At 36.5% G+C, this 21,112-nt stretch overlaps 3 protein-coding genes across 4 annotated transcripts in view; 1 reads left to right on the forward strand and 2 right to left on the reverse strand.

Moving 5' to 3' along the window:
- Positions 1-7,885, reverse strand: part of LOC139144833 (E3 ubiquitin-protein ligase BRE1A-like) — a 26,728-nt gene extending 18,843 nt beyond the window's left edge. The window contains exons 1-9 of one of the 2 annotated variants that reach the window (XM_070715626.1): positions 7,755-7,885; positions 7,134-7,283; positions 6,610-6,777; positions 5,710-5,899; positions 4,619-4,795; positions 3,743-3,855; positions 3,037-3,240; positions 2,304-2,429; positions 1,734-1,907 (exon numbers count right to left, since the gene is read on the reverse strand). In XM_070715626.1, coding sequence (XP_070571727.1) covers positions 1,734-1,907; positions 2,304-2,429; positions 3,037-3,240; positions 3,743-3,855; positions 4,619-4,795; positions 5,710-5,899; positions 6,610-6,777; positions 7,134-7,265 — 1,284 coding nt within the window. In that variant the 5' untranslated portion in view covers positions 7,266-7,283; positions 7,755-7,885. Of the gene's footprint in view, positions 1-1,733; positions 1,908-2,303; positions 2,430-3,036; positions 3,241-3,742; positions 3,856-4,618; positions 4,796-5,709; positions 5,900-6,609; positions 6,778-7,133; positions 7,284-7,624; positions 7,650-7,754 lie in introns of those variants that run through there. The other variant, XM_070715627.1, reaches the window with a different exon arrangement.
- On the forward strand, positions 7,846-16,020 carry LOC139144835 (uncharacterized). Its single transcript, XM_070715630.1, has 6 exons — positions 7,846-8,263; positions 11,205-11,303; positions 12,381-12,536; positions 12,952-13,242; positions 13,600-13,732; positions 14,470-16,020. The coding sequence occupies exons 1-6, from the start codon at positions 7,892-7,894 to the stop codon at positions 14,559-14,561; spliced, it is 1,143 nt and encodes a 380-aa protein (XP_070571731.1). The 5' UTR covers positions 7,846-7,891; the 3' UTR covers positions 14,562-16,020.
- Positions 16,021-16,644: 624 nt separating this feature from the next.
- Positions 16,645-20,341, reverse strand: LOC139144834 (rRNA methyltransferase 3, mitochondrial-like). The gene is made up of 4 exons (XM_070715628.1): positions 19,961-20,341; positions 18,502-18,743; positions 17,919-18,080; positions 16,645-17,263 (listed from the first exon to the last, which is right to left on the reverse strand). Exons 1-4 carry the CDS (start codon positions 20,320-20,322, stop codon positions 16,731-16,733), a joined length of 1,299 nt encoding a protein of 432 aa, XP_070571729.1. The 5' UTR covers positions 20,323-20,341; the 3' UTR covers positions 16,645-16,730.
- Between the last annotated feature and the right edge of the window lie 771 nt (positions 20,342-21,112).

Raw genomic sequence — 21,112 nt, forward strand, 5'->3', positions numbered from 1 at the left:
AGATAAGTTTTACCACAATTTGAAATTCAAAATGGCTGCTGCCCCTATGTTAGGGGGAAAAATTGGATTTTGCTTTTCAAAAAAACAAGATTGTAAGGACTTCATTTGTCCCATAAACTTAAAGGGACATTATTTGTATCTTTTGACTTTTTTCATTTTTTCGATGACTGAAATCCCTGGTCAAATCAATAGGAGACCTAAATTGTGACTATGGACGGCTTCAAGGATATGTAAAACCACCCTCTTGCTCTTTACGGCAAGGTTCAATGTTAGTAAGGGCGTCAGGGCGATTTGAACCAACCGCCATTATTGAACCCAAGCACATGACCAGTATTACTACACATATGTCAATCATCAAAGTACAGCTGGAACGTGAACGGCCTGTGACCTACACACCAACTTCAGTACAATGGATTTATCGAGGAGCACACGGCGCATAAACAAATGCACGTCTCACAAACTACTGTCAAATAGTGAAACTAAACAGGGCATTTGCTTGTAAGTTTGATTTTAGTATCGATGACACGGACTGTGAAACAAATAAAACCATGGACGCAATTGGGTCAATGGTAAAACTAAAACGATGTCAGATTGCTGTGGTGATAGTGAAACAGGTACAGAGTAATGCATTTCCTGTGCATTTGATCGTTAGCAAATCTTCATCAACTTTTAAGAGTTTTAGGGCATTTTCTTGCCATTACGTTCGTTCGTTTTACCTAAGCCCTGCGTACAGGTCTGTGTGTTCCCGGCGTTATACGGCCTCCACGCCGTATAACGCCGGGAACACACAGACCTGTACGCAGAGATAATCGTGTACCCAGGCGAGGTCGTTGTGCTCGAAAACGAAACTCAATGCAAGCTTGGGATTAAAAATGAGTTGTTTTTGGTGGAGAAACTGCACACCGCAACCGAGGTACTGCCAGCGATTTGGCACAGCCCTGCCATGCAGAGCTGGCTTTCACCCAACAATGTACATGATGTATGTGTCAGCCGCCAAAGTACATTGCTTCAATTTCGCGATCACCTCGACAATAATGTGACTGTCTTCTTAAGTTTATCTCTTCATTCTACTCTGTTTTCACATTTCTATGCCCACAGGCTTTGGGCAAGTCTACATATGCATATGGAGGAACAAACAAGACGAAAAAATCCGCCACTATAGGCCTTGTTGTCGACTTCTTGTAGGCATTTTAAATGCCCATTATAAAATGTGCTCTCTAGCAGCAAAGAATAGTGTATCTAAGAGCAGGATTGGCCGTCAAGAGCTCCATGAAAAACTGACCGTCAAAATGTAACTGAGCAAATGGCATCGGCAATAGGGAATTCCGAAACTGCAATACTGCGCTTTTGACTTTCACTTCGCGTGGTTTATTTTTTTTTTACACATGGATGCTTACAGCGGCCCAGATAGCAGTTAGCAGTGTGGTCTGATCGCAGGTACTAGGTCAACCTTGCCAACTCTGAGGTTAAAAGTAGCCCACCATAAACCCAAGGTTTTTTCTATACAGTGTACGCAAACGGGATGGAAGTTGTCTATGGTTGACCCTTTTTTAGACATCTTTCAGTAAATCGAACAACATTATCAACTGCTCGTTTGCAACAATATAAGGTCAAAAGATACAAATAATGTCCCTTTAAACAATGAGCCCAAATAAATTGTAAATGTTTGAGTCGATTATCTGTCCCTTAGGCACATTCTACTTTTAAAGAAAGGATATTTCAAACTAACAAACCTCCATTTGTTCTATTTGCCGTAGATGAGCATTCTTCAAAGACTGCAATAAATTCCTAGTGTCTTCTAGCTGTGACTTCATTAGCATGGCTTCATTGAACAACACTGAAAACTGTGACTGTAAGTTTTTAAACTCTGGAGTCTCTTGAATAACTTCTTCTGGTATATGCTGTAACTGCAAAAAAAAGAACATATTTAATTGAACAATACTGATCTTGTACACCTTATTTCCGTAGTAGGACTGAATACAATTTTTTAAAAGCTAACTTGGAGCCAAAACACTTACAAGTAAAGTTGGGTGTGTTCTGGATGTTTAGGAAGGTAAAAGCAGGGTGTAGTTTTGACAAATTTTGGTTCATGCAATTACAAGAATCAACATAGTTTACACATCAAGGCATTCACATCATTACATAAGTTGCACCAGAACCTACTAGTACATATCATACAAAACTATACAACTACACCCATATGAATTTTTACAGTCGTTGTCTTCTGAAAAGTTGGGAAATTTCACTTCAACATAGAAATGTTAACCTAAAAAAGCGACATTCATGTCACTGATGGAACTTACATCCATTTGAAGCTTTTCATTTTCTTTGATTAGTTCTTGGAGCTTCTCGTGTAATTTTTCGATTTCTGCAAGTCTGTTGGATGCCAGCTCTGTCTGCTCATTCAGTTGAAAATTCAGTTCCTCAAGCTGAGATAGATTTTAAAGTATAAAACATACCGGTACATAAAAATTGCATTGTCTTGTAACATTTTAAATACATGTTATTTTGAAAGTAAAAGTCATTATTGACCCTGACATTATAGGCAGAGAAAAAAATGATAGTATAAGAATTTGATCCTTAGAAACCAACAATTAAAATCCGTTTCTGATTTTGAGCACAGCAGATGCATTCGGAGGGTACCCGTATGCTATCATCAAAGATAATGACTGAATAAATAACATTTCAGGGCTAAAATCTAATTGAAACATACAGACCATGGAAAAATATAAACAATAAATATCAGAAAAAGATACCTTGGGAGACATACATACATATAGATCTGAGCTATATATTACTAGTATTCTCCTTGATATTGATTGAATTGAGCAACATACAAAACCTTTAGTGAAACTTCCTCGAAGGACTACAATTCAAATCACACTATCTCTTTTCAGTATTCAATAGCTATGTATCACTTTTCAATAGCTAGGTATCACATATTATTTATACAATGTACACAACAGAACAAATTATCCTATCATCTCACACAAAATCAGATCAAATCAGAGATCATATGAGAATTAACAGCCTTACCTTTCCTTGGGAGACTGACACACCTCCAGCACCATCGGCGTCTTTGTACATCTTTAGTTTAGAGAGAGCATCACTGAGTAGATTTTCTAGTTTGTCAGCTCGTTGCCTTGCTTTGTCTAAGTCATACTGCAGATTGTCAACTAAGTTACTCATTTCTGCTGTCTTGGTCTCTGCTGCTTGTAGCTTGTCTGTTTGCTCTGCAAACTATGTGGTGGAGAAATAATCCTTAATTACTCTCATTTAGAAGTAAACATTGTCAATGTTATTTCCATTTGTCTGGGTATTATATGATAAAGAGTAATCACATACTCATATAGGAAATACGTTGAACATACTCTTTATAGTCGGCACGAGAAGGGTTAAAGCTGCATTATTCAGATTGTCTTGGTAAACTTCATCACACAAACCATAGCACATCTGACCTAATTAAAAATGTGTACATAATAATGGATGATCTCAATGTCCAGTGACATCTATCGTCTATCAAAGATCTATCAAAGATCATGACATCCGTCAAAGATACTGCTTTCAAGAATAAAATGTTTTGTAATCATTTGTGTATTATGATAAACATGGCATGGAAATTGTATAATTTTCCTTTATGGATCGAACTTATCATTAGCATGTATTTCTGTGTTGAAATGCCTTTTCTGAGCCAAGTCATGTTTCTCATTTGGTCAAGGGCATTCGACTGGTATGGACTTACCTTTAATGATGACAGGTGATGCGTTTCTTGCAATGAAGTGACAAGTGACTGTAAACTTTTGTTTTCACTCTGTAAGTCTGTCATTGTTGACTTGATTGTGTCATCTAGCTCATCTGGAATTTGAAATTAAAAAGTACATAAATAAAGAAAGAAAGAAAGAAAGAAAGAAAGAAAGAAAGAAAGAAAGAAAGAAAGAAATAAACAAACTCATCAAGTCAAAGAAGTGCCTGGTCACATTACTGTCAATGCAACCTGTTTAGTTTTTCTGATGTATCTCTAATCATCAACCCTAACAAGTATTTCACATGATTAATGGGGAATACTACAAAATTTTCCTAAATTCGTTATATACTGGATTATGTTTGGTGTGGTCAAAAAAAACTGTGTCAACATCATCAACACGATATAAGAGAACAATACCGCTCTCAAATGAAAAAGCTTTTCTTTTTTTTTCTTTTTGTACCATGAAGTTGCTCAGGAGTCTGAAGATGTTAAATAGTAACAGTTAAAACACATATATAAATGGAAAGGCATGTAAAAAGAGGTCAAATTTCCAACTGTTGCAAGTACAAAAACTTTCAATTATATTCACTAGAACCTCTTGATGTTTCAGAGGAATTCATTTAGCATCACATGACACCCATAGCGAAGGCTATTTTTTTGTATGAAGCTATCAATTTCAAAGAACTCAGCAGAAAGAACAAGATATACAGGATGATGTTGAGAAAATAAGGAAAGACTTCTTTCACCACCCACCAATATTGCCTATACTTAAATTCCTGTTGTCTGTCATTTACGAACATTCTGCATATAGTTCATAATATGTTTCCCATCCTCAACACTGGCTCAGAAAGTTTTCTCTTTTTGTGAACTTACCATTACTTTGCATGGATTCAACCAGTTTTTCATGCTTTTGTTGTAGCTTGTCAAAGACTTTGATAAGTTTTGATATGGCTTCCTTTGAGAACATGGATCTTTGTTGAAGCTGTTGCTCTATTTCGTCAGACTCACTGCTTGAGAGCAGTGCAAGGAATGACACAACCGCTGCATTATCTGAAGAGGTGAAAAAGAGGTATTTTTGAACTAAATCATGAGGTGACTTACATTTATACTTATTTATAGGATGTCACAATAAAGAAACAGTTTTTTTGATGACTGGAAAAGTTCAATGTCTGATTTCATCATTTAGGTTATCAGCAATGTAAACTAGCAGCTCATTTTTGTGCAACAAATAGGTGATATCACAGTGTCTTTTGCTGCAACGTGAAAACTTGGGAATTACAGTATACCAAAGTGCACTAGCTGTATCATATGTAGTGACACAGTATGTGCTGTACTTGTCCTATCATCCAAACATGCTACACAAATAGAAATGCCATTCAAACCAGCTAAACTTCATATTCGATAAATGACCTTCCTTTTCCATGGGGGTATAGATTGGATCTATAATCTTGAACTTTGTTACCAATAACTTATAACTTATAACTTAGTGGATATATTCAACTGTCTAGAAGTCTACCTAACTTCCTGACAATGAAATAACATGTTATCAGTCCACTGCAGTAATTATTCTAATTATACGGTTCTGGATTTGAAGAATCAAAGTCATATTTACCAGAAATAAGTTGTGTTCAAGTTTTGAAAAATTTCAAAAGTTAGAAGTGTGATCAACAACTTGGTCAGTACACTATTAATGCACGTGAAAAGATGAGCTAACTAAATAACCATTTCTGTTCTTCAAGACAGCTTTGTACTTTTTACTCTATTTCTTGGAATTATAATTTATAAAGCTATGAATACTGCCTTGATGGTGAAGGTTCTGGAAAGGCCATTATTTCTATAGGTTATATTCACGAAGTAATCTTTGAAAGAACACCCCCTCAAATGCTTCTCTCAATCTATTCAGAGTAAATTTTCACCTCTGACATGTCACACATGCATAATCTGCATTTCTGTGTGTGCTTTACCTTTTTTGCTTTTATCTTTACTATTTTCTTCATTTTCACTGGTACTTGAATTTGCTTCTGTCTCCGTTTTCATTTCTTCTTGGTTTTCTTCATTTTTTTCTTTGTTTTCATCATCTTGTTGTTGGGTCTCCATGGCTGCCTCTTCTTCTTCATCAAACCTCCTCAAGAGTACATCGATGTCTTCATCGAGCTAGCAGAATGGTTAAAACAACCAAGCCCTTTCTAAAGTTTGTGATACACATTTCACCTTATACAGTCAATCTGAAAGTTTCAGTTCTTGACTAGGTGTTTTTTAACATCAAAGACTGACACATTTCCATTCCAGTCCTTGCTTTTGAAATTCCTTTACACAGTTTTTACTTTCAAAAATTTTTAATTCCCTTACATGACTAGCACTTCCTCTGGCAGTAAAAATTGTTCTCATTTTAAATACAAAAACTACAATTTAGTACATACCTTCTTTTTGTCTAATAGTTTCCATGTTAAAATCTATTAAAATCTCAACGGCTTTTTTTTTCAAGTTTCATTGCTGCATACATGCAGACTTTTGGAACTGGTTGTAGGCTTATTATTTGGACTTTATTTTTGTATTTAAGTTGTTTTAGTGGTACCATTTTCTTTAGTAACTCTTACTTAAGTTAAATGAAGTACAGTGCTTAGTTATCTACAATTGTGTGTAAAATTGATATCCATTTGCTGTAGTGTCTCTCTAACTTGTCTTTTTCCAGAGCTATTTCATACTCTAGATGGTAGTTGAATTTCACTTGCAACATAAAAGCTGCAAAGAGTGTTTACTCTGTTTCATTTTCATGGCATAGATGTGTCTTTTGGCTAACATATTATTTGGACTTTGAGTAGCTCTAATATTTAAAAATTTGCAATTTGTCATTTTTTGTTTACCTGAGACCAGTATCTGTTCAAAAGACACAGTACAGCTTCATCATTAGCTTGTCTTCTTTCTAGCCTTTGTATTCTGTCTCGCAGATCTTCTTCTATACTTCTCCTGAGGTCAAGTCGCTCTGCGAGTTTCTTGTTTTGGAATTTCAGCACTTTTATATCCATCTCTTCCTGTGTTGTGAACATAGGGAAGAGGTTTACAACGTAAACAAGAAGTTTCTCAACTAAAAGTTCTCCATTACTTTTAGATACAAATGTTGTGATGTAGCAAAAAATGTGGTATTATGATAGTTTCATAAATATTGGACCAAGCTGAGATTTTATGAGGAGCACTGGAAAGAATGAACACTTTGTTTAGGCTGCAATGACTATGTCAGAGGTTCAATCAGTAGTATGATAGCATCTCATTACTAAGACGTCCACATATTGAGCAATCCATTGCTACCATCATTGCAACTTGAATATTTGCTGCTTGAAAATTAAAATTTGTGTGAAAGAGTTCTCTACAAGATGTGTAGCGACCCAACCTGTGATGATACTGGCCCTATCTGTACAGGGTCAAATATAGTTTTCTTTGTTGGCGGACAATCTGATCTTGAACTAGATGATGCTGTTGGGGAGGATGCCTCCATCTCACTGGCTGATCTCTTGGTCGCCATCGTGATGACCTGGCAGTCCTGTGAATAGAATTGAGACAATTATGAGAAATCTGCTAGTGATGATGTCTTCATATCGTTTCTGAGAATTGTGCCAACAGTGGTAGATCCACACACTGATCAGGCATGTTAGGGGGCTATACTGTCACATGTGACTCACGACGGTCTATAGTTGGTCTCTTTGGTACACAGTGAAGATATACTACTATATAAATTATAACATATTTGAACTTTTCCAATCTCAGATACCCAAGATAACTTCGAACACAACAACTTGACAGATCTGTACGGCGTTGATTTGATGAACTGCACGTTCATTCATTTGCATTTGACACCTCAAAACTTCGTGAATCAAAATATACCGATTTTCAGGTTGTAAGTCTTTCCCAAAATGAACTCTGGGTACTTAAAACAGAAATAAAATCAATTTTAGCCGTAAAACATTGATATTGTCGTCAGTAAGAGGTCATTTCGCGAAGCAGATTTCCTTACCAACACACAAGATGGAATATGCGCACCCGGATGTCGACCTCTGACGCTTTTGCCTTCCGGGTCAAAGAAGCCATTCAACTCACAGCAGATTCGTCAAAAGTCGTCATGTGACTACCACATGACTTACCGCGACGAAAATGGCAGAAATCAGAAAGCGGAACACTGCTGCTGCAAAGTCCCAGTCCCAGAAAGAGGAAGAGCATGAATCTCTCCCAGATATTACAGAAGCGACAAGTGAACAGAAAAAGCTACCATCGAAGGACAAGCTAAAAATAATCGACGAAGAACTCCGTCAACTGCGTTCGTTTTGCCTGCAGGCAGGTTACAGCGATGCGGAAATAGAAAGTTGTGCAAGTCCAGTTCTGAACTTTCTGAAAGAATCGAATCGCAAGAAATGGAAAAGCAGGGCTTTGAAACTGCTTCTGGTGTTTTCCTTACTCGGGTTCCTTTATTACTGTGACCCAGTTTTTAATTTTGTATGGGCTTATGCACGATATGCACAATTACAGGTGAGAGTATATGGTGATTTGTGTAGAAAATATGGGTCGTCTGAAGGTCAACCCTGCCACGTACACCTCCACGTACCTAGTACTTCAAGTTGCGGGCCGTGTGATATGCAAAATTGGTAAATTTACGACGACCCATCTTGGGGCGGGACTTTGAATGGCAAAATAAACCTAAGTCAGTGAGTGTAATTCAGTAAAATGATTTATACCTGCCTGAACTCTAATTATTGCTCATTCCCTCGCCGCGTTCAAAAATAATGGTGAGGGGTGGGGGCTGGAGGAATTCAGGGGGGGGGGAGTTCGAAAATTCTGGGGATAGTCGAGGGGGGACTTAAAAGTTTTGCTCTGCCTATAGGGGGTACCTGAATTTAAGAATTTGCCCAAGATATATGGCTCTACAACTCGCTGATAAGAGGTAGTGTTGAACATATGCATGCAGAGCTACACAATACATGTTTATATGATAATTTAGGGGTGGGGGAGAAAATTTTTGATCATATAGACTTGGGGGACTTGGAAATTTTTGAGGGTATTGAGGGGGGATCTGAAAAAAAATAAGATCTCAATCATGATTCCTCCAGCCGCCACCCCACCACTTTTTTTGAGCGCAGCCTAACTCCCTTTGTGAACAATCTCAGGTTCATGAACCCACATAGACACTGCTTACCCTGCCACAGACAGCTATCTGCATTTCCACAGCTATCGCTGTACGATTTTTATTGTTAGCCTAAATTTGCATTTCCACTTTTTACCAAATTTACTCGTACTGATTATGAGGGTGTTCTAATATATTTCTTTCTTTCTCAGATTTCAGAAGGGACAATAATAAGACCTATTGCTATGATGATATTGTATGGTTGGTTCGACATAATTAAAAAGAGGCAAACGGGAAAAACCCTAAAAGCACCCTTCATAATATATTATTTGCTTTTAAATGCCATTTTTCATTGCAGAATCAAGGAAGTATCAGGCTTCTCATACCGTAATTTTAATTTTGTGACTAAGATTCATAAATAGTGTGTTGCAGTATCAAAAAAATCAGAGACAATTACAATTATTATTACAAAGGAAGAATTAAATTTTTGAAATGCAAATAAACGTGCACATCGTGCACCTGAACTGAATTAAATTTTTGCATTCTGGACTTTAAATTTTTAATTTTATAGTAACTTTTTCCTAATTGGCCAACTGTTCTTATAGTAGTTTAGATTCAGCCAGTGGGCAGCAGCTCTGACTTTTTCCAGGTAGTTTAGTGAAATAATGGATGAAATCATGTTAGTGGCAGTCATGCATTTATATCCGTAACTTTAATTGTAAACTTTCTGTGGCATTGGCAAAGACCTAATTATATAACTTGTTGTAATGAGTACGCTTTCAAAAAGGATGTTTTATGCTCAGTATTTATTATATAAAGGCTACTATCACTATAGATGTAAAGGTATTCAAAATATAATTCTGTGCATGATTTATCAGTTTCTTGCAAATTCTAGAAATTATTAAGAAAAGATACATTAGTGGAGTTTAAGTATTATTAAGTGCATGCATAACATTTTCACTAGGAATACGCTGTGTTATTGGTTATTGTATGTTGGCAAATTATCACCCCTGCATGCTGTTATTAAATTCACATATTTGGAGTCAACGGGGCTGTAGCCTTTCAGGGTTTCAGTTTACTTTTCTGAAGAATTGCATTCATGCCCCTTTTTTGATGTTTTGCTGACAGCAATATTCTCTATCAACTTCAGTATAGGGTCTGCAGCACTCGCTAGGGCTACTGAAAGGTTTTTATAGAGATGGCGTCCATCAGTAAGTCTCTAGATAGGACACATTTGTGATTTTGATAACAAAATTTGATGTAGTAGACATATTTAGAATCCAGGGGATTCTTTTGTCGCTTCATCCTATCGTTAGATATGTCAAATTATCTGTCGTGAAATTTTCAAAAAGACAGGTTTGCTTGGAAAACGAGTGCAAAAGTTTTGCATTTAGATCAACACCTTGAATTTTCAAAATTACGTATCGGTTTAAAGTCAATAATGTTTTCGGTACTATTCAGTAATAGTGGTCATGCAAGGGGTTGAGGGGTGGAATGGCTGTGAAACCTGATATTTAGATCAACCTTATTTAATTAAAGCTCCATTAGCTGTAACTTTCGATGTCTTTCCCAATATTATTATTCAGACTGTAAAACTGACCTTTTTGTGTCACTCCCAAAATCATGTCAAAACACGCACTGTTCAATATGTGTAATGTGCAAGGTTATTGTTAACAACTTATAACACTGCTGGTCTGGATGGAAACTCATTTATCAGCAATAACATTTTGCATATTGTACAAAGCACTTTGATTACTTTGACAAGACTACTGCTTTGTTTTTCAAAGTACCCTGGCGAGAAGAATAAGAACATGCCTGTGTTTTTCGGAACAAAACTAATTAAAACATCAAAAGTTACTAGTTTCCCTTTTAGTATTTATATTGTTAAACAGTAAGTTACAGGACTGTAAGCTCATAATAGGTGGATTACTGATGATGCAGCCATTTGCATACACTGGGTGGGAATTTTTGAATTCTCATAGCATCGCTTTGACTATATGATAAATTTGAATAATCATGATGGGCACTTTCGCACTTTCGTGACATATGCAAAGAGGGGTCAAATGGTCGCACACGGAACACATTTTGAAACATGCATTCTCCGACAAAAACCAGAATTTTTTTTTTCAGTTTATTTCAACTCAAGTTTAGTCACAATATATTCACAGACATCATATGCAAGATTTAATGACAATGAATGCCTGAAACATGGCAAAATTATGGGATTCTGAGACCAAACACAGCATATCTGATCAGTAGCGTGGCTTTTTGACATTTGCATAGATTTACAATAATCTAGCTTTTATAGGGGAAGTTCCTTGTTCATGAACACTTCTCTAATTTCCACAGACTTTGAAGTACTGGGACTGGACTTACATGTTTGAAGAAGATTGTCTGATAGAAAACCCCTTCTACACTCAAGTTAATCTCCATGAATCAGACTGTGAGGTGAGAATGAGTTATATGATATACACGAGTATGCACTCCAGTTTGATCAGAATCCTTTGAAGGTATTTTATTGACATACATGTAAATCTGATAGCGTAAAGCATCATGTGTGATGTGTCTCTTGTCATCTACTATTGACATCTTTATCAACACTTTCTGGTATCCATTTTCAACCATGTTTCACATCCAAAGTTGCGTATTTAGAGCTTTTCACTAAAAATGTGAGTAGTACCTGAAGAAATGTTTACATATTAATTAATTTCTACTCAGTCACAACTTGGAAAATCAGAGAAATTTGTGACATATCAAAAATTACTTCATCAAATTGTAACTGTCTCACGCCTAGACCTTTGACAGCAAATAACTGGACTTGTGCGATTAGAGTAATAAATCTCAATGCGTATAAGTAAAAGTAACATTGAAAGATGGTAATATTGCCCCTATATTTTGATATTTCCACATATCATATTCTGAGGTTGTTTACATACTGTATGTGCATATATCTCCGATGTAAAATATTTGTGCACTGTAACAGATGAAATCCTAATGTCAGATCGTTGTATCTGATTTGCTTGAATATTTAAAAATGTGACAGAATTGTTTTTATTTAGAAAAAATAATTTATGAAATAATTTTTCTTCTAAAAGCCACATCATTTACACTTGCCAGAAAGCAAAGCATCCAGCGACACAATAAAATTTTATCATTTATATAAGGGAGTTATTTGACATCCATGTACTTTGTGAAAAGTTTAACTAAACTTGTTCATGTGAAAGAAATTTATTCAATTGTGACAGTTGTCAGAGCTTACCGGTAACTCTTTAAGCACCAAAGTCAATTTTTGTCACCTCTATGAAATATACCATAGTAAATTTTTCCCAGATTTTTGCCAAAATTTTAATAACAAACTGTAGCAAATAGAATATGATGTCTATTTGGTCCAAAATTATCAAGAAAATTACAGAAAAATTCACAAAAACTGATAAAATGTTGTACTAAAATTTTGGTGGGAAAAAATTGCGGCACTCAAAGGGTTAATAAACTTGCAAAACCTTCAAATGTTGTCTTCCTCTGCAGGGCTGTGAAGGTGTCCTGGAGATAGAGAAGCTTGATGAAGTTACTCATACTGAAATAACTGAAGACTTCTTGTACAACCATGTCCCTGTTATTGTCACAGATGCAATGGCAAGCTGGGCTGCTCTCAAGAAGTTTGATATTGATTACATAGCTGAGGTAATTTTTGAGTGTATTTTCTTTAGTTGAGGATGAATTGTCCAAAATACAGCACTTTATACCAAGATGTTACAGCATTTATTAAGATGTTCTATTTTCTTCTACAAGTTTGTACAGAGCTAGTTTTTTGAGTAGTTCATCCAAATCTTTCCTCAGAAGGACAAACTACCTCTTGTGAAATACATTTCAAGTACTGTAATTCCTCCTCCAAACATCACTTCATACATTGGTTTGTCAATCTAACTTTCAGCTTTGGTATTTTTCCATCACCAGGCTCCATAATGTGTTGATGGCCAATCAAGTGATTGATTGATTGATAAAATATCAGTCGTCACAAATGCCTATTGTGACGTCTTTTGGAATCAACAGCTTGGTAAACCACAAACTAATACTTGTGCTGTATTAACTGTTTCAGTTGTACCTTGAGAATCCAGTGTTGAATCGTTCAAACATCTGTGCATTTCACCATACGGTTCCAAACCAATCATATCTGAAACCAATCCTCCGTCAAATCAAGAATGGATCCCTTACTGAGTGGCACATGAAGTGGCAAAATTGCAATGACAAGCCAGTCAAAATCTTCCGTTCCTACTATTCACGGCCATATTTTATTCCACCAATGGTTGAAATGATGTCTTCCAACTTCGTATTCACAGACTCAGGAGTGAAAAAGTCTGAGAAAAAATCTGATGCAACTTTGGACACTGTAAGTCTCAGTTACCGCATGTTATAGATATCACTCCACTTGCTTCTCATAAAAATAACTTCAATATGATATGGCTCTCTCATGGAAAACCTCTATTTAAATAATCCAATAATCCATGGTTTTGAATCAAAACAGAATAAAGTTAAGCAAATTACCTTTTCATAATTGGAGTTGTTAATGCTTTATTGATTGATAAGTCCCTGTTTTAAGGGAACAAAATAAAGTTGTCTATTGAGATTTTGTGAAATCAATCTTTCATTATCCTGTCGTTAAAGAATTATCCTATAACTCCATATTATCTATGCACATGTGAAAATTGCATATCTCTAACTCTCATTTCTTGTCAATTCTTTACAGGCTTTGCATGATGGCTCATCAATGACCTGGTTTGCCCAAGTTAGAGGTCAATATGAGGTCAGGCTGACCCCTGATGAACTCTGTAATAAGTCATGCTCTACACTAACAGCAACTCTGTATCCAGGAGAAATTTGTAAGTTTACAGTTGATTTCATTTCTGCATCCAACATCCTAAAATTTGACACTGGCCTGAGATATTAATGTTTATTTCTCAGCCAGTTTCTCTTACTGCATTTCGCCAACCATATCAATGAAGGTAAAAGATTACAACTTTTCCAGAGCAATTTGACCTACGCCACAAGTATACGCAAGTAAAAATTGGATTTATTTTGGCTAAAATCACAATGTTTCACAGTGTAAGAACATTGTCCATTTGTGTGACATCATTAGTACACATGGTGCCAGATTTATTGTCAAAGCTTAACAAGAGATACACCAGCCATCTTCTACTACAAAAACTTCTGTTGAGACATCATAACCTTTGACCTCAGTGACAAACCTAAACCTACCCTCAATTTTGAAGCCACTTCCCACCAAGTTTACTGTGTACATATCATCACAGACACAGACAAAGTGGGTAGTTTTGTCTCCAGCAGCTCACAGTTGTAACTTGGCTTTGCATGTTGTAGCACAGATTAAGCTTCTGATTGCCGAGACAAGACTCTTATACTTGTATTGCCACCATAGAAAACCCTGATGTCAGAACACTGAATAGTTTCATATACACCTAGTACCTACCACGTTTATGGATTTTGAAACATCCTTGATGCAGCCAGTTGATGGGCACTTGATTGAGACTATGTAGTTTTATGATATTAATAAACCAGCTGTGTGATTTTTTACCATAGAATCCATCTCATTCTATTGCAGTGGCTTTCACAAATGCTATGTGGACGTTCCAGTACAGAGTGGTTAGTGAAGACAATGCAATTGCCATAGCTGCAAGCGGTATATGGGATTAAATATAGATACTTCCTCTGTCCACACAGTACTAGAGATTTCCCACAATGCATCATGATTTGTCTCCCATGTGTAAACAAAGTCTTGGACTTGTAAAAAATTCTGAAAACATACTTTTAAGGACACCATTCTTCTCTATTCCCATTTTAAATGGTTTAGAAAAGTATGCTTGATTGAGAGAGGAGAGACGGCATTTTTGTAAAATTTTCCATTGGTTGCACTTGTTTTATGAAACAAACGGATATTGATTTTTTCCAAACAGAAAAGACAAAAGTTTACATGCTTACTTTTCTCAGAGAATGACCCCTTCAGTTTTTCATAACTTGCTACCCAAAAGTATGGCATTTGTAGTACCTGCAGAATGTGACTTTCATGGTTATTTTACGGTTTCTTTGAAATTTATACTGAAATAGCTCAACATACCTTTAGTAAATATAAAAAGAATCAATTATATTGAGACTTAACATTATTGCTTTTATGCAGAACTTAAAAGTTATAAGAACACTAATGTACAAATCAAACAGAATTGTGGTTTACTGTACTGTGGTCATAGCGGCATGTTTACGTAGATGTTTCAGTCAGTGAAGAGAATGTTATCACCATAGTAACAAATGGTGTGGAAGTAATCAAACATTTTATGATGAATTATCAACCATGGTGTGTGGGACTAATCAAACATTTTATTGTGAATTATCAACCAAAGGGCAGCATGATTGACCATAATTTTGTCATTTTTCATAGTTTTTGATCAAGGAGTGTTTTTTATACCTTCTAGGGATGTTTGTATATCGGTATTATTATCAAAATAACACACACAATACAACATTCAGCAAAGCTTGAATCTTTAGCAAAGGTGGAGAACTTCTTTGTCCAATATTTTTGTCCCCCCTTTAGCAGAATATTTTTCTCAGATCTCACTTTGTATTTAAATTTTGCTCTGACGAGGGTAGCATCACTATTTTCACATGTGCAAATTCTTCCACATTTGATGTTCCAACACCAAGTTGGCCTCATTCATCAAATGTCATCTGTCTATATAAAGAATGATCTTGCCAAGCTTTATCTTTCACTTTATATTTTCCTGTGTTTGGATATGCTTTGGCGATATGACTATACCAAAGATAAATTATGTCGTGCATATAAAGCTTTTTATTGCAATTGCGGTGATAATTTCAACTGATGGATGTAAAATGATGCAGTTTGAAGCTTTCCAGTGTATTTTCAATGAAACATCCACATTTAAATTTTGATGTGATACAACAAGTCAAGGTCTCACAAGATATTGTGCTAAATTCAGAGACTTGGCAAGCTCCACTTCCAATCTGAATCCGTAATTATAAAAATGGAAAAGGATGAATCATGATCAAGATTCTGATAAAGCTGCAGTAGAAACAACTCAGAGTTGTAAATATATATATATTTTTATACTGGTGAATGGTAATAAAACTAACATTAACAAAATGTCTCATGTTGCTGTTGTGGTTCACTGCATATCACAAGATGAAGCACATACAGCTGCTGGTGATTCTCTAAAGATGTATATTTTTTAGCCATTCACTCATGATGACTCAAACATTTTGTCTGTTTACCTCACACTGAAGACGTGCCTTTCCTGTTCATCATGATGATTGGCTAAATACCGTGATCACTCCAACAATTCGACCAGAAAAAAATAATTATGATATTGAAACAGTCGAATTGATAGAGTTCCAAAAAATATCATCTCTTGATGGGTGGTCGAAAAATTAGAGTTACGTAAAGAAAAACTCACACAATGCCAATCAACGTAACTTTACTTGCATTGTACGTGTTAGAACAAACACTGGTAATTATGGTTGTATTTCATCAAGATTTGATACAATTATTAATAAGAAATGACTATTACAACATTTTCAGAAAATCAGAAAGTTGCAACTATTGCGCCCACAACTGAACCATGCAGTTACATCGGGATCGACGTCCCTTGTCCGCCATTTTGATTCAAGTGTGGCGATGACTCACTGTGATATGAGAAAACAAGTGCTGAACAGTCAGACAGCCAAGCCCTCATTTGCATAGACACTATCAACTGAACCAGGCCTGTTGCCAGTCCATGTGCAAGAAGTTAACCAAGTGAAACCATGGCTACATTAAAAATTTAGTGTTGAGAAATTCAAGTTCATATTATAGACTCAATGTTGTTTCCTAGCAATGTGATTCAACCACTGCCTCTTGGCTTCAAAGACAATAATACTGGTTGCCATGGCAGCATTTAAACTATCCATTCCTCTGGTCATTGGTATGTGTACTTTACATCCATAAGACTCATCGCTCAATTGAACCGCCTCTTTGCTGAGTCCGTGTGATTCACCACCAATTACAATTGCTGCATTTTTTGTCCAGTCCACATTGTAGAAATTTTCTGATGGAAGAACCTCTAATTTCTGTTCTCTGTCCATTTCTATTTCTTCCTCAAGTTTATCTGGCAGTGTTTTCATCATTTTATTCAAGTTTCGCAAATCAGCACGGATATCTCTCACTGACGCATCCTCGTGCATGAGTTCTTCCACTCCATCAGGGGTCCTACAGTCGGCAACATTCACAACTGTGTCCTCGTCAAAGTAATTTGTAACATTCTCCCAGGTCAGGTTGTTGTGGATTGGGGCCCTGAAATGGGCACCTGCCGCAGCCCGCAGAACTTTGAGATCCCAAATATCGACACAACCTACAAACCAGGAAAATGAAAATCAACCAGACAAAGAAGGTATGCATTCCCAAAAGAAGGTATATTTTGAGTACAGTAATGAACATTTCCAAAGTAAAATCAAGATGTACCTGACAAAAAGTACGCATTTGCAAAGAAGTAACTTTTGAGTAGTCAGAAAGCATGAGCGAAGCAGAAACATTTGGTATGTTTTAAAGGGAAAGTAGCAGTAAATTTTGATGATTATTCTCTTGTTATGTTTTGTATGTCAACAACAATTTCTTGTTCTACTCCCAAAGCATGTTAACATACAGAGTGTTGAGCTTGTCAACTCAGCCTGTACATGTGCAAACTGCAATGTTGTTGACGAGTGAACTAGTTTTCAAATGTAAATAATAACACTGTATTCTACACGTATAACACTGTTGTCAAAAGCTAAGCAATGGGTATTTCAACATGCTTTGGGAAGTAGAAAAAGAACTTGCAATTCACATGCAAAGGGAAAAAAATATTCAAAAATCATCTGAAGTTCACTTCATTGCCCTATAAGTTATCTCAGTTATAACTTACAGAAGTTTCATCTCAACAAAATAACACAGGCGATCCTATATCCTGATAAATATGTAATGGAAAAGTACTTGAGGAACTCTAAATTTCACATCAAAATTTTGGTTACCTTTTGTTACAAGTATTTTCTTGCAACCAGCAGCCACAGCTGATCTGAGTAAAGCCCCGAGGTTTCCAGGTTCTCTGATATTGTCACAGATCACAGTGAGAGGGATTGTCTCCGTTGGTGAATCATACAGGAAATACTCAAAGGTTGGCATGGAGAACACCGCTAATGTGGAAAGAAAAATTTGATGTCAGTCCTGTAATCCTTGCTCTACAATACAGTGCCTAAAATGTATGACATCTGAACTTCTTAAGGATGTATCCAAGAATGCAGATTATCTTTGTCACAGAGAATTGCCTTTGCAAACGTGACCACAGAGTAAATTTACCAGAACCGGTAGAAACAGGGAAATAAACCATCAAATGTGATTCTGAAGTTGATGTTGACGTGCACTGATATGTCTGAATCTGACGCTGAGGCTTATTGTCTTTTTTTCTGCATGAATCTCATTCACATGCCAGCTTGTCCTACTCATTCACATGCCAGCTTGTCCTATGTGTGTGAATGGCTCCAACCTTAGATATTGTCAAATTGACTGTCACAAGTTTCATTGAAACATTGAAAGAACATTGAAAGACATCCGTACCTAAGACTCCCTGAGGTGTAATGACATCTGACCAAAGTTTCACCTCCTTATAGGGAATCTTCAGAAACTCTGCCTTTGTGTCATACCACGGAATACCTTCCAAATTTTCAACTCGACTGAAGTAAACAGTGTTACATTCTCCACCGGCAAGAATAGCATCAGATATCAGTCGTCTACCTTCCAACAAGACTTTCTTGGTCTGTTCTCGATATTTTCTTGACCGCATCAATGTTAACACTCTCCTGTTGGGGAATTATTGGTTCAAAAATGTTACTGGTGGATTGATGTTACAACTGTAAGACATTACGCTTTGAAACTTGCAGAAAATATTTATAGTATATTTGTCTGCCGTATGACGTCTGTATTACCTGTATTAATGAATTGATTAGGTAGAACAGACACATCTCAGAAATGCAGACAAAACTCTGACCTACATCTTTCTTTTGTTTTTGTTTTTTGTTTGCTTGTTGGAAGATACAATGCCAACAATTATAGGATTTATACACACCTGATATACAAACTCATGAAATGCAAAGAAATGAATGAGTCACAGACAGCCACAGAAATAGGGTCTGGGTGACCCCTAATGTGGAAATGATATATTTAGGCCGTAGGCTCCAACGGACAATCAAGTAAATTTGCAACTACTTTGCAAAACCTTCCTTCTTGTCCTCAAGCATAATAATGAATCATCCTTTACTTTATGGGAAAAACAAAAACAAGGCATTCAAATATGACTGACATTGAGAAATGAGATAGTTCATTCTATTTCTTCACCAACAGGGATTAACAGACAGACTTGAAAAACTTACTTAGGTTACAATTTGATGAAAATTAAGATGGTATTGTTGTATGGCCATAATGTATGTTGGTCTTCCACAGTTCCATTTTCTGTTTCTTTCTTCTTTAATCAAAATTGCATGATGTAGGGTTAAATTGCAAGAGATTAAAATTTCAATTTCTATTCGTGACAAGGAAATGATTCAATTGTCATCAGAAGTCTGTGAAATCTAATGCTAGAATCACTGAATTTTTAAAATTTAAGAGGTGATGCTATGTTTGATTCAGAATGAGATGGCACATCAAGTTAACTTTAACAAACAATGAAACCCTAATGATGGAGCTCTTCTGCCGTACAGCACTGATGGCGGGCCATTAGCGTCTGCGAAAGCGACAGCGCTTCATCCGTTGACCTTAAATGACCTGATGCCCTTGCCGCCTCTAAGCCTCATGCACAGTGATAGATTGACCATGCCAAGTTTCTAATGCACGCGTTCCGATCCTACCATCCTACTTCCCAGCTGTATAAATGTAGCAAGCAGTTTTCCCTTCATCAAAAGGTCCTCGAGAATGCCGTCGAGACTCGTCTGCATCATATATGGTTCGATACGGTCATCAGGGGTCATGATCATTGCAGAAATCAACCCTCAACACCGTTTACATCCATGATCACACATACCTTACTCGTCTATCATCTGGGCCAACTCTTTCGAATTTGAACTTTGGCGGGGCTTCATCTTCGTAATATAAATCATTATGGGGAGATTTCACGGCATCGCGCGTTGGCGCCGTGATTTTATGGCCATGACTTTGAGAGCGCTCTTCCGCAGTCGTCGTCGCTGGAACTGGTTTTCCTGTGCCATCAGCTTTATCGGCGCCTGGAAGGATCACCTTTACAGGTTTTCTTCTCAGTCCCCTCCTGCTATAGTTCCTGTTTTGGTTGGTACAGAATGCGGTTGATAGCTGTCCTCCTAAACGGTGTTTAACTGTGAAATTGAATGACTGTCTTACGAGGGCACACGTGAACATAGGCGCAGACATTTTGAAATTTGCCTATCATAGAGGGCGCTGTCCACATAGAGACTGCCAGAGCTCCTACCCTGGGACTCTAACCACAGACATCAAGGTTATTTTAGACACCCAATCTGATTTAAAATCCGATGTAGAGATGGATAGGTCAATTACACTCTCGTATTACAGTCTTTATCTCCGGTCCTCCTCCTAGCTCAAATGCACAATCATTTATGATAACAAAAATTCCGAAATACTCTTGTAGATTATTAAATATTCTTTATTTGTCAAATTCCATTATATACACTGCTCGGACACACTCCTTGCTTTGCTGGGAAATGTTCATCTAAAGGAGTGAAAATTCAAAATTCAAATTTTCGTTTGTAACACAGACATATATCACTGGTGTAACGGTTGAAGTTTAGAGTGTTATCCACTGTAGATGTGTTTATGGAAAAAGATAAAGTATGACTATTGACAGCAACAAATAGTGAAATTGGTATTGAAAAAAGTACATGACATAAAAAGAAAACAGGAAAATATGATATTTAACCCTTTCACCACCATGGTTTGTCCCAAATCCATTGTTTTCTATGGTAAAGTTGGACCTGTACACAGGGAACCGGGGGTGAAAGGGTTAAACAAGCCATACATCAACGTTCAAATTCATATGTTTGTAACACAGTTTATTTGTGTCTCTGATGGTAAGTGAGTTTAAATTTTTATCTAAAATCTATGCTAAGTGAAGAAATGAGGGAAGATCGCCAAAAAATTCAAATCACTGTACAATTGCACTGGACTTTCTATCAAATATTCTCTA

Source organism: Ptychodera flava, chromosome 12 (genome assembly GCF_041260155.1).
Source record: "Ptychodera flava strain L36383 chromosome 12, AS_Pfla_20210202, whole genome shotgun sequence".
Taxonomy (NCBI): Eukaryota; Metazoa; Hemichordata; class Enteropneusta; family Ptychoderidae; genus Ptychodera; species Ptychodera flava.